The 12429-nt window shown below is 41.9% G+C and overlaps 1 protein-coding gene across 8 annotated transcripts in view; it reads right to left on the bottom strand.

Moving 5' to 3' along the window:
- The window catches only part of AOPEP (aminopeptidase O (putative)), a 354788-nt gene that overhangs the window by 249612 nt on the left and 92747 nt on the right, over positions 1 to 12429 (bottom strand). For all 8 annotated transcript variants that reach the window (XR_012904729.2, XM_089779257.1, XM_089779254.1 and 5 more), the window contains 2 exons: positions 4175 to 4331; positions 1587 to 1835 (listed from right to left, as the gene is read on the bottom strand). Coding sequence is in view for 7 of the 8 variants with exons in the window: in XM_089779257.1 (XP_089635383.1) it covers positions 1587 to 1835; positions 4175 to 4331 (406 nt within the window). In the remaining variant the exon portion in view is untranslated. The remainder of the gene's footprint in view (positions 1 to 1586; positions 1836 to 4174; positions 4332 to 12429) is intronic.

The following is a 12429-nucleotide window of genomic DNA, read 5'->3' as shown; positions in this document are numbered from 1 at the left end:
CGTTTCAAAGGGGCAGCACCGTGGAAGCCTGGGATCAACTGGAGTCCCCAGCTGATCCCGGCTCCATGCAGAGCTGCCCCTTAGAAACGCCACTACCGTGGCATTTCAAAGGGGCAGCGGCAGTGCTGCAAGAGCCTGGGATCAGCTGGAGTCTTCAGCTTATCCTGAGCTCCACATTGGACTGCCCCTTTGAAATGCCATGGCGGCGTTTCTTAGGGACAGCACTGCATGGAGCCTGGGATCAGCTGGAGTCCCCAGCTGATCCCAGCTCTGTGCAGCACTGCCCCTTGGAAATGCCGCCCCGGCATTTCAAAGGGTCAGCGCCGTGGGAGCCCGGGATGAGCTGGAGTCCCTGGCTGATCCCGAGCTGTGTTGAGCTGCCCCTTTGAAATGCCAAGGCAACATTTCAAAGGGGCGGCACCGCACAATTGACTCCAGATGCTGTCCCTTTGAAACACAGTGTGGCATTTCAAAGGGGCAGCACTGCCCAGAGCCTGGGGTCAGCTGGGGACTCCTGGTGGTGGTTCAAAGGGGCAGCACTGCAGAAACGCCTGCAATTAACATGTTAAAAATATTAACATGTTAATTGTGCTTTGCGTTAATCACAGGTATTAACACACGTTAATTGAAAAATATTACCAGAAAAAAACACCTAAAATGACAGACGCAGGAAAAGTATAGAAATGAACGGGAAAGAGAAATAAACTTTCATTTGGATAATGGGGAAAAATTCAGAGGCAAATGCACAATGAGCTTATATTTCTCTTACCAGTTTCCTATTAAAGTGCAAGATCATAACAAGAGATGTAAATAAACTGTCACCACATGAAGCAAAATTACAGCTATATCATCAGTTCAGTGAGAGTAGTAAAACAAGCTAGTACTAATGGAAAGCTGGCATTGCTAGTTACTAGATAAAAGAAGTCTAGCTGCTGCTATTCACACTAACTCCACCAGTGCAACCATGGAAGTTTTGCTATCATTTGGTCTAATAGGCTACAAAATATATATGTATGCCATACCTTGGCCAATCAGACGGAATAAGTTTGGGTATGTCTGTGCAAACTGAAGTTTTCAATTTTCAAACCATTACAGGCTGACCATACCAGAGGTGTATCCTTCAATGTCTAAAAGGGGAGCAGCCGGTTCATGACTAAGGGTGAGTACTTTGCGCATGCCATCTGAGAACAGCACAGATGTCAAAGGCATATGTGGCAATGAAGGGTACTTCTACACAGCTCACAGAAGTGAACCCACCAGTCTGGGCTGACAGACTCTAGTGCTTTAAAAATAGCTGTCCATACAATGTTTTGACACTGTGGCTTGGGCTGAAGCCTTGGCTCTAAAGGCTAAGGAACCTGAAAGCAATGACTGCACAGCTGTTTTTAGAGAGCTATGGTAAACCCCATTAGCTCAAGTCTGTTGACCCAGGAGGCTCTATTCCATGGGCTGCACAGACATATCCCAACTTATCTCATCTGACTGGCAGAGACAACAAGGAGCAGCATACAACAGTGAAAAGATTAGGCAACATAAGAAGTTCTAAACAGAAAAACAAAATAATTATATTAGAGAAGTTTCTGTACCTGGCCATTCCCAGACTTGAAAAGTTGGAAGGGACTATCAACACATCAAGCCTGGAAAAAGGATGGGTACCCAATGTAGCGTGAGCAGCTGACAGGCACTGAGGAATCAGCTCAAGAATGATCTCTGCACAACGATCCCTCAGGCACAATGGAGCAAAGACTCGGTGAGGAATGACTAGCTGAGAACTGGCAGCAGGATTTTGGAAACGGCAAGGATATTCCACGTGTCCACAGCTCCCTCCAATCAACCTGACAACACCAATATAATGGTTTAGTTGGACTTTACAAATACATGTAGTTGAATGTGTGTGCAGGAGGTGAGGAATTTCTGCAAACATCAGGGGGATAAAACTATTGATAGGTCATACACAAAGCTTGATCCTTTGTATTCTCACACTGTTCATATACGTGCAGCAGTGTAAAAACACTGGCAAAATTATTATTGATATGCTTGGGTAGAATTGATTTGGCCACTCCAATCTAAAATAGATGACAGTAGCAACATGTTTTACAGACAGACAGACAGACAGACAGACAAAAGAACACTTATTCAAAATGCAGTCACTATTCAAGACAAAACTATGTGTATGTTTGCGTTTCATCAAAAAATAAATACAGAAAACGAAATGGACAAGAACAAATTATAGGATAAAGCTCAAACTGAAGGAAAGAGAGTTTTTTAGCTAAATATTTTTAAATACTTAAATATTTAATCAGGTAATAAAAACAGGATTTACTTTTATCACAGAAATCAGAGATCTGATGACTGAAAGATGATCAAGTTTTAAACTAAAAATTCTTCAGGACAAACAATAAAAAACTATTCCTACTTCACAAAAAAAGCAGGTTTCAATTCAGTCATGGCACTGCAAGCATTTGCAGGAACCACATCAAGACCAAATCTGTACCAGCATTACCTCTGAAGGGTGTTTCCCCTTGGAGGTAGGATTTGGGAGAAAGTATATTTCCTAAATATTGAGTCAGACACTCTTAAGAGAAGTTACCTGTCCAAACAAATTCACATCAAAGAGAAATCAGCTTCATATTTTTTTCACCTGCTAACTCCTATTGTGCACAACACAAACCCTCTCTTGGGTTTCCAGTAGCAATTTTTTTGTGGCTGATTTATTGTAAGCACTTGGACTAATAGTATTTGTAGGATTAGGCTCCAAACTATTGCTGTTCTATAGGCTATGATTACTTTCACTGAATTGATCCCATTTAGCTACCTAAGGGTACATCTACATTGCACGGCTATTTCGGGATACTCCACATCTACACAAGCTGCCCATTATTTTAAAATAGTTTTCAAAATTTCAAAATATTTCAGCATCCTGGTAACCCTCATTCCACGAGGGTTAAGGGATGTCTCGAAATAGCACATTATTTTGAAATTTGGCTCTGTGTAGATGCACCAAATTTCAAAATAAGCTATTTCTAAATAGATTTGAAATAAGATACGCAATTTGCTTAGCACAAATTGCGTATTTTATTTCGAGTTTAAGGTGCTGGGTAGTTGCACCATAAGTTAATAACAACGAAGTAACAACACCTGACCTTTACATAAGGCCTTTTACCTGAAAGAAATAGACCTTAAATCATTTCAAAGATTATCTACACAAAGAAAGCTCACTCACCATTGAAATACAGCAGAATGCAAGCAAAGCAATCAAAGTTATATAACATTTTTCAAAGGATGCTACAGAATGACAATCTTTTAATTCTACTTGGTTAATTTACATAGGTAAGAGCCTAATTAATAAAGTTGAAATTAGACATAACTAATGATATATTTTACTGTCACAATCACCAACAGCTACAAATCCTATACTAAAGCATTATATATTACAGCAGAATGTACAATGTAATATAATTACAGAATGTGCATTTCTGTAGAGGAAATATACATCATAGATTACAAATATATAAATATACAATGATCTCTAAAATGTATCCAAATGCATAAACATTTCAAAGTTTTAAACAGTATTTTTTCTCACTTTTGTGCAAAAAAAGAGAAAGGCTCCATCTCTAAAATTTTCCCCAGAAGTGCTAGTAGAAGTAACAAAGCACTGACCCAACAGGAAAGCTTAACTTAGGAGTCCCTTATGAAATCATCCTTTTATCCTCAATATGTAGAGCCTGATTAACACTATTTAAGCAGTGACATCTTTACAATCCAAATGGAAATTGAAATGGAACCAAAACAGCTTGAGTGACTGACAAAGCAAGCAAGAGACTTCTTATTAAGTTTCGAACTGAATAAAAAGAGAAAGGATTTGAGGATTTTGCAAAGCAGATGGTTATAAATGAAAGGATAATGTGCAGAGTTTAAAAATTCTGTTAACTAGGTTGAATACATTGTACATAGAAACTAATTGCTATGTTCCATGAACCTAAGCTACACACATAAACAACACACCTTTGCCCATCCTTTGCCTGTGGACTTACTTCCCTAAGATTTCTTTCTGCTCTGATTAGACATGTTCTGCAATGGTTTCTGCTAAGATGACTCACTTTGATGATTCACAGAATAAATGAAACGTTCACTCAATTTTTTATTTTTTAGTAATACCCTAATCACCAACCTGAGATCAGCCTTTGAAAGCAGAAAGGAAAACTCCTTGTTTGTCCAGATGTCAGCTGTGCAGGATTGCTTTTTAACTTCAGTCCAACTCCCAATAGCAATTGTGAAGGTCGATGCTGGCATTGGCATGGTCACATAATAGTACCAACTTAAGAGACCTATGAATAAAAAAACACCAAACATCACTTATCTTCTAGGTTAGAGAACAATTTCCCAGAATACGCACTTTGAGTTTCAATGCACTTGAGATTTTGAGCCAAATTGCTCCTTCTACCTATCCACTTTTTTTTGTTCAAGAAGGAAATGTAACTTGTTTTTATTCAGTCACATGTTTTACTACATGATAGTTGTACCTTACTTACTTTGGAGATTGAAAGAAACATTAGCAAACAGTTTAGACTTAAACAACTTATATTCATGCTGCTATTCTCAGATCCTAAGCATCTACAAAAAATTAAATCCAAGGGAAAGCCAAGTCTATAAGCACTTAAAGCAGGGGTGGCCAACCCATTCCAGGCAAAGAGCAAGGTAACAGTGGATCCAGTGCAAAGAGCCAAGGCAAAGTTGGCAATCAAAAAAAAAAAGCCTCTAAATGCCCCTTTAAGAAAATGTATTTAGAGGCTTTTTGGTCATATCAGGCTCCCGCCGGCTGATGCCATCTTTAATGGCTGCGCCAGATGGTTCCCCTGCCCCGGAGAGCACAGGGAGCTGGGAGAAAAGAACCATTTTCAGGGGTGCGGGGGTGGCTTTATGAGCCATGATACCATCTAGATGTTTCATCAGTCTTTAAGTATTTCCTGACTCTTTGTGTTGTTTGCTAATTAATGGTTCTTATCTGCCCCCTTTGACTATCTAGTCTTTAGGTACTTATAGACTCGGCTTTCCCTTGATATATTTTTTACCCAATGCTTTTTCTTGTCCCCCCCCTTTCCAAATTTTCCCTTCTTCCAGCCCCCCTTCCATCTCCCCTATTTATTTTGGTTCTAGACATCCAACACTCCAGTCTTGTGAAGAAGTGGGCTATGCCCATGAAAGCTCATGATATCATTTACATGTTTTGTTATTCTATAAAGTGCTACCAGACTATTTGTTGTTTTTTCAGTTTACCTATACAGACTAACTTGGCTACCCCTTGAAGCTTCTATTTCAAAATAGTTATTTCAGAAGTTATTATTTCAAAATAAGTTATTTTGAAATAATTTCCTAGTGAAGACATGCCCTGAGGTGCTTCAGGACCACTGTTGGTTTTTTGGGTTCTTTTCCCTTGTTATACTCTGACTCCCTTATTCTCAGTGTTTTCCCTTCTCCAGCTTCCTTTTGTTGGTTCCTCTCTCACTCCAAAGCTTTCATGTGGCTCTCTTGGAAACACCACCACCTATAGGGGAAGCAAAAGCAATGCATATGAACTCAGCATAAGGCTTCCTCCTTGTAATGCAAGGAACACTACATATCACTTGAAACACTTTTGTGCTATGTGAGGGCTCGGGGGCAGGACAAGGAAAATAGCTGGTGTTTCTTGCAGAAAATGGAGAAACAGTATATACCCCTCAATTTTTATGCTCTTTCTGGGCTTTGGTATTCGCTAGTTTAATGCAGCTAGATATCTATTTTGAGGGTCTTTGTTTCTATATCGTCAACCCCTATGATTTCCCTGTTGATGAAACAAACAGCTACAGGGTTTTTCAAAAGGGCTTTGATGGCTGTACGTAGAATGCCAGTGCTCTACGGACATCCAGGGTATGGAGAGCTTCTTATTTATTGTCCTTTGCGGGTTAGGAAAAAAAACAGGTAAGTACTGTATATGGGTTCGTTGCAGTGGAACATGGTAGGTGTTTTGGGTAGGAATTTGGGATGAGTCCTAAGTGTGACTTTATCCTTATGAAAAATAGTGTATGGTGGATACACCATTAAGGCTGCTATTTTGCCAACACGCCTTGTGGAGGTGATTGCCACAAGGAAAGCTACTTTCATTGACAAGTGTAATAGTGAACAGGTGGCAAGAGGCTCAAAGGGTTTACCCATGAGCACCTTTAGTACCAAGTTCAAGTTCCATGCTGGGATTGGATCCCTATATGGAGGAAACATGTTGTGTAAACCCCATATGAAGCGTTTGGCTGATGGATGTGTGAAGAATGAGTTTCCTTGTACAGGAGCGTTTATAGCAGAAATGGAAGCAAGGTACACCCTGATGGTACTCATGGAGAGGCCCGCATTTATGTAGTTCTAACAAGTATTGTAAAATGTGTGATATGCCCATATGGAGTGGTTCATGATTGTGAACTGTACATCAGCCCGTGAACCTTTTCCATTTTTGACCATATGTCTTTCTTGTTGCAGGTCATCTGGAATTTGTGAGGACGAGCTGTACCGCTTCCAGAAAGGCCCTTTCCATGGGATTCAACAAACAAGCATCCACGCCCGGAGGTGTAACTTGTGTATGGCCAGATGGGGAATTTGACCATTTTGTTGTATCAGCAAAACCCTGACTGGTGGGAATCGATGCGGGGACCGAATGCTTATCCGTAACAGGTACCACGTTTGCCTGGGCCAATTGGGTGCTCTGAGTATTACTCTGGCCCGGTCTTGCTTGATCTTGAGAATCACTCTCTGTATAAGTGGAAAAGGCATATGCCAGGTGTGTGTGCCATTCTATATTGAAGGCATCCCCCAAAGAGGTGGGACCTATGCCCGCTCTGCAGCAGTACTGTGGGCAGTGATCATTCTTGTGTGTTGCAAATAGGTCCACCATCGGGAATCCCCATTTCCTGAAGAGGTGAGTGTGCACTGATTGGTTTATTTCCCACTCGTGGTTTTGTGGGAATTGTCTGCTTAGATTGTCTGCTAAGGTAGTGTCTTTGTCTGGCTGCTATCAGGTGTGTGTTTCGTGGGACAGACCATTCTCAGAAGCATACTGCCTCCTGGCATACGTGATATGAGCGTACTCCTCCCTGTCTGTTGATGTAATACCTCATAGAGATGTTGTTTGTGCCGTTTTGTTTCGAATTAAGAGGAAAAAAGTGAATGCAGGCATTTCTTACGGCCCTTAACTCCAGTCATTTTATATGGTACTTGGTCTCATCTTGTGTCCATTGACCCTGTACGAGCCCTCAAATAGGAAGTCCTATACAGTGGTTTGAACCTCTCTCGGAAAGTCTGAGAGCTGAAGCTACGATGCCCTCCTCATCACCACAGCCGAGGCTAAAAATCTGGCTGCTGTGTCTGCCGAGTCTAGGGCAGCGTGTAGAGCTGTGTGTGCTATAAATGTATCATCTTTAATGTTTGCTTAATTGTTCTGCCTTTGTGTCTGGAATGGAATCAATAAAGGTTTGTCAAATATCTGGTGTGTATACTTTGCTTAGAACGCAGTGTAATTAGCTATTCTAATCTGTAGGCTTACTGATGAGTAGGCCTTCTTTCCCATCATATCCAGCCGCTTCCAATCCCTATAATTGGGAGCTGTACATGTATTTTGTTGTCTTCCTCTTTGATTGACCGCTTCTACCACCAGAGAATTCGGTGTTGGATGAGAGAACAAGAATTCTTCTCCCTTGGGAGCTAGGTAATATTTTCTGTCTGCTTTCTTGTAAGTTGGTGAGACTGTGGCTGAGGTGTTCCATATGTTTTTGGCCAGATCCATAAGAGCCTCATTCATGGGGATGGCTAGTTTTGAATGGAGAGATGTTTATAAAATGCTTGTGAGCTTATACTCCACACAAGTCTGTGGAGCATCTGAGAGGGAGATCTCCAGGGCCTCTGCCACTCTATTGAAAAGTTCCTGGAACATTCTAGTATCATCCCGTTGTTGATGGTGGAGGCATTATTGTGTCATCTGGTGACATGGCCAAAGTGTACGTGGGAGGAGAGGAGGGTGGACTGTGTTCTTCCCCCATAATATCTCCATCCTGTTCATCTGTGCCTGAGCTGTTATGTTGTATGGACTGTATGGTTGGTGCCTGCGACCACAGTGTCACAGGTGGATATTGTGCTTGTGTAGATTGTTGTTGTCTGTAGCAAGCCCAAGGGTCTCAAAATGGCCAGTTAGGCATGACTGGTGGTGGTATCCACTGTGGAGGTTGCCATTGCTATGTCTGTTGCAGAGGCTTATGAGGATAATGCCTCAGCGTGAGGTGGTTTATGTATGTCCTCCTCATTGTCACTAAAGCTTGTTGCTACAGAGCTGGCTGGAGTGGCTGAGAGAGTGCCCCGCAGTGTGTTAGGGGTACGGTCGGTATCAAATAGGGGAGACCCTGGTACCAAGTGAACTGTCAGTTCAGCTGCTGTTGTGAACTGAGGCAGTGGGAGCGGGACAAGTGGTACAGGAAGGCAGGAAGCATAAGGCTTTAATGGCGGCATTAATGGGAGCGGAGGCTGCATTGACTGAGCTGTTGGTGCCACGTGTTTGAGTGATGCCACATGGAGTATTGCGCTCCGGCTCAGTGCTATGTGCAAGCGCTGTTTGATTTGCACCTCAGGTATTGGTGTGGTTTTGCCTACTGGTGTTGACCGGGAGGCTTTGCTCTTTGCTCCTGTCAGAGCTTTGTCTGACGTGCGGCGTATGTGCTTGGGATCTCAGTTATTCTCCTTGCCAGTCCCTTTAGATCACTGCTTATCCAACCCCTTTGAGGCACGTGTGCTTGGGATCTCAGCTATTCTCCTTGCCTGTCCCTTTAGATTGCTGCTTGTCCGACCCTTTTGACTTACCATCTCTAATACTCCTGAAAAAAACCTAGAGATCAAGAGGCTTAAAGAATGCTTTTAATGTATCTTTATCGACTTTATGGAATGTTTGGAATGGAAAAAGTTTTTCACAAAGTATTTACTATGATTTTCAAAAATACTTTCACATCTTATTAAAATGCTTCACTTTGTACGTATATCTGAATGTATCTCTCTCCTATTGGGAAATTTATGATCTTTGTTGTTTGATAGACATACCTGTCCCATCTCTATTTTTAATAATAATGGTATGAACCATATTTTTTTCAAAAATAAGGCCTACAAAAATGTGTATTCAACTGGTGCACACTTCTGCATGTGCTGTTTCCAAATATACAATTGCATACAGAATCAGCTATCCTCTGTATTTAGCCATAAAAACTGCACATAAAAAAATGTAAGTAAGTAATTACCTGGGAGCACTGGTCTTCATTTTAAAACTGTTGCTAAATTATGTCTGTTGTTTTTGTTGCTGTCTGTTATTCATTTAAACAATCGTTTAAAAAAGTATATCCAGCTAAATTTAAAGTCTATTAATTTTAGACTGTCTACATGCAAATCAAAATGCTCAAATCCAAGAAGTGGTATTTACTTTACACAGTATTTTAGAACTTTGCTAATAAATTCTAAGCCAATTTATTTATTTTAATTTTCCAAAGACTAATCCAGTATATTTCTTTCACTAATAATTCCAGGAAAGCAAGAAATACTGTATTAGAATTTTTAGTAAAAAGGCCAATAGAGAGAAATTACTCATTTTAGTTTCACTGTGCTAATGAAACGAGTGAAAAGTGTGAACTGAGCTCGGAAGACCCAAATGCTCCATTATTGCTGGCTTTGTTGGTGACCATGTGACAGTGGCAATGGTTTTTCCATTACATTTCACTGGACTGAGGTAAAAAAACAGGAATAACTATTGTTACCTCTCTCTTCATGCAGAATTGTTTTCTTATAATGAAATTTACTGCAGGCTAGAGGACCTCATAGGGCTATATACTTCACCCATATGCCATGTAATTGTCATAATTATCTCTATCATTAATATCAACAGCTTCAGAGGAGTAGCTGAGTTAGTCTGTAACTGGAAAAACTTAAAAAAACACTAATAGTACATATTTTGTTCATCTTTAATGTGCTACTAGACTATTTTTTGTTTTATTAATATCAGCATTACTAATACTACTATTTTAATATTAATTTAATATGAATTATTGTTTCCGATGTTATGAATTAATACTATTTATTATTTGTATTCCTGGTTGAGTTTAGAAATCACAATCAAGAATGATGGCCCCATCCCAGGCATTGTTTAGAGAGAAAAAAATGGCAAACATTATGCCCCACACATTTTAGGTTAAGAGCTAATCAAAACAGATGGAAAATGCAGATGACCAGGGGAGTAGAAGATGAAAAGGTGACAGTAATATAAGCATGCGTATGTCTTAAATCATGTGTAGTACTTTAATGTGGCCACCCTATATTGGGGTAAATTTCATACATGCAGAGGATTTTCAAATTTTGGAGATCAGAGTCACTGCGCAGATGGCAAAGGTAAAATTTTAACATTTACAAGTGCTTGAAATGAGCTGTACTGTTAGCATGTCCTGTATTATTACCTCAAAACTACCGCTAGATACAACTTCTATGAAAATATGCAGTGCATATGAAATTAGTCATACCAGACAGGACTAAATTCTGCCCTTAGTTACATACAAAAGTCTTTGAATATTTCTGGGGTCATTTTGGGATGAGAATGTAGTACCATCTTAACCTTATGTTAGATGCTAATGACTACAAACCTGGACCTTGCTGACTCATGTAACTAGTTACTACTCACAGTCTTCAGGGACAGCTAACAGAGAGAGTCTAGGACAGCCGTGGCCAACCCGCAGCTCGCAAGCCACATGAGGCTCTTCCGCCCCGAGGTACAGCTTGCAAAGCTGCCCCTGCGGCTCGTAAAGCTGCCCCTGCACCTCCAAAAAATGGCCGTCTCCTCCCGGCTTCCTGTGCTGACCTGGGCAGAGGAGCCATCTTGTGTGGCCATTAAAGATGAAGAATTAGGGATGGCATTGGCCATCGGGAGCCTGCTGTGGCCAAAAAGCCTCTAAATGCATTTTCTTAAAGGGGCAGAGCTTTTTTTGTGTGTGTGTGCTCGACCAAATGTGACCAGGGCTCCTTTTAAAGGGCAAAAGGAGTAGTCCCCCTTTTTTTTTCCTTGATAACTTTGCCCGGGGTCTTCACGCTGGATCCACTGATATCTTGGCTCTTTGCCCAGAATGGGTTGGCCACCCCTGGCCTAGGAGAACAAAAGGTCCATCGCTGGTCTCCTCTAAGATGAGATCCAATGAAAGCTTTGGCTCATACACAGTTGAAAACATTACCCAGTCTTTCTAAAAATGTCTTATTGCTTATAATGTAAGTAGGGACTGAATTACTGCTTGCTATCAGCCAGCTAAAAGGAGAGAGCTGCCCTGGCGGTGGGTATGCTCACTCCAATTGTTTAGCCCTGCAAGATAATTAACTGTTAACTGTTGATATGTAAATACAGCTCATGCCAGGAGGGGGAAGGAATCCGAGGTGTGGTTATGTAAATCCAATTCAGCCAGGAATGATGGAGGATTAGTTGTGGAATGGAATGTGATGTATTGTAACTAATTTGAGCTGTTGTGGGGGTCACAAATCACGCTACTCCTAAATGTGGGAAGTGTAAAATATGACACCAGTGCTTGCAGGGGAGAAACCATCATTGTAAGAGGTCTCAGATGAACAAGCCTCCCCCTTCCAGAGTTCAGTGTATGAAGCTGGGGGGAAAGGGCTTGACTCAGCCTGCTCATGCCTGCCAGGTGTGAGCTGTAAGACTGGTTCGACCTGCCTCTTTCCCCCGTCTTAAGGGTAGACCTAAAGCAGACTCCAGCAGGAGTCTTTTTGCTAGTCCAGTGGGAGCTGGAATCTTTTGCCAGCCGAGATGGTGACTAAAGAGTTGAAATCACTAAGAGCTGAATTCACTGGTTTGGCCTGGAGCCAGACTCCGTGCAGCAGCAGAGCGGCTGGTGGGAGCAACAGGCGGGCGGCCAGTAGGAGCGGCGGCAGGCGGCCAGCAGAGCGGCTGGCGGGAGCAACCAGCAGCCGGCCAGCAGGAGTGGCATCAGGCGGCCAGTAGGGAGGCTGGAGGGAGTAACCAGCGGGCATCCGGTAGGAACGGTGGCAGGCGGAGCAAGCAGACCACAGGAGCAGCCCAAAGGTGGTGTAGCCTCAGACTCAAGGAGTGGCGTCATCAGGGTGATGTGTCAGGGTCTGCACCGACTGGACAGAGCAGTAAGTGGGGCGTTTGAAGTGGGGTACGGAGAAAGTTTGGGTAAGTGAATGGAACCCTTACCTTGTTGGACTAGCAAGCCTAAGAGGCAAAAGACAATGCTCAATCCTTTTTGAGCTGGGACGGTCACTCGTGGGGGGCGGTTATGAACTCTGTTTGTGGTATTTTCCCAAGTTAATGCCATGTGACCTCCCTTTCTCTCTCTTTTATTAAAAGTTTCTTTCTAC

The sequence above is a fragment of the Pelodiscus sinensis genome, chromosome 6 (assembly GCF_052426305.1).
Source record: "Pelodiscus sinensis isolate ZL-2025 chromosome 6, ASM5242630v1, whole genome shotgun sequence".
NCBI classification, from domain to species: Eukaryota; Metazoa; Chordata; order Testudines; family Trionychidae; genus Pelodiscus; species Pelodiscus sinensis.
This window is presented reverse-complemented; position numbering and strand designations above follow the sequence as displayed.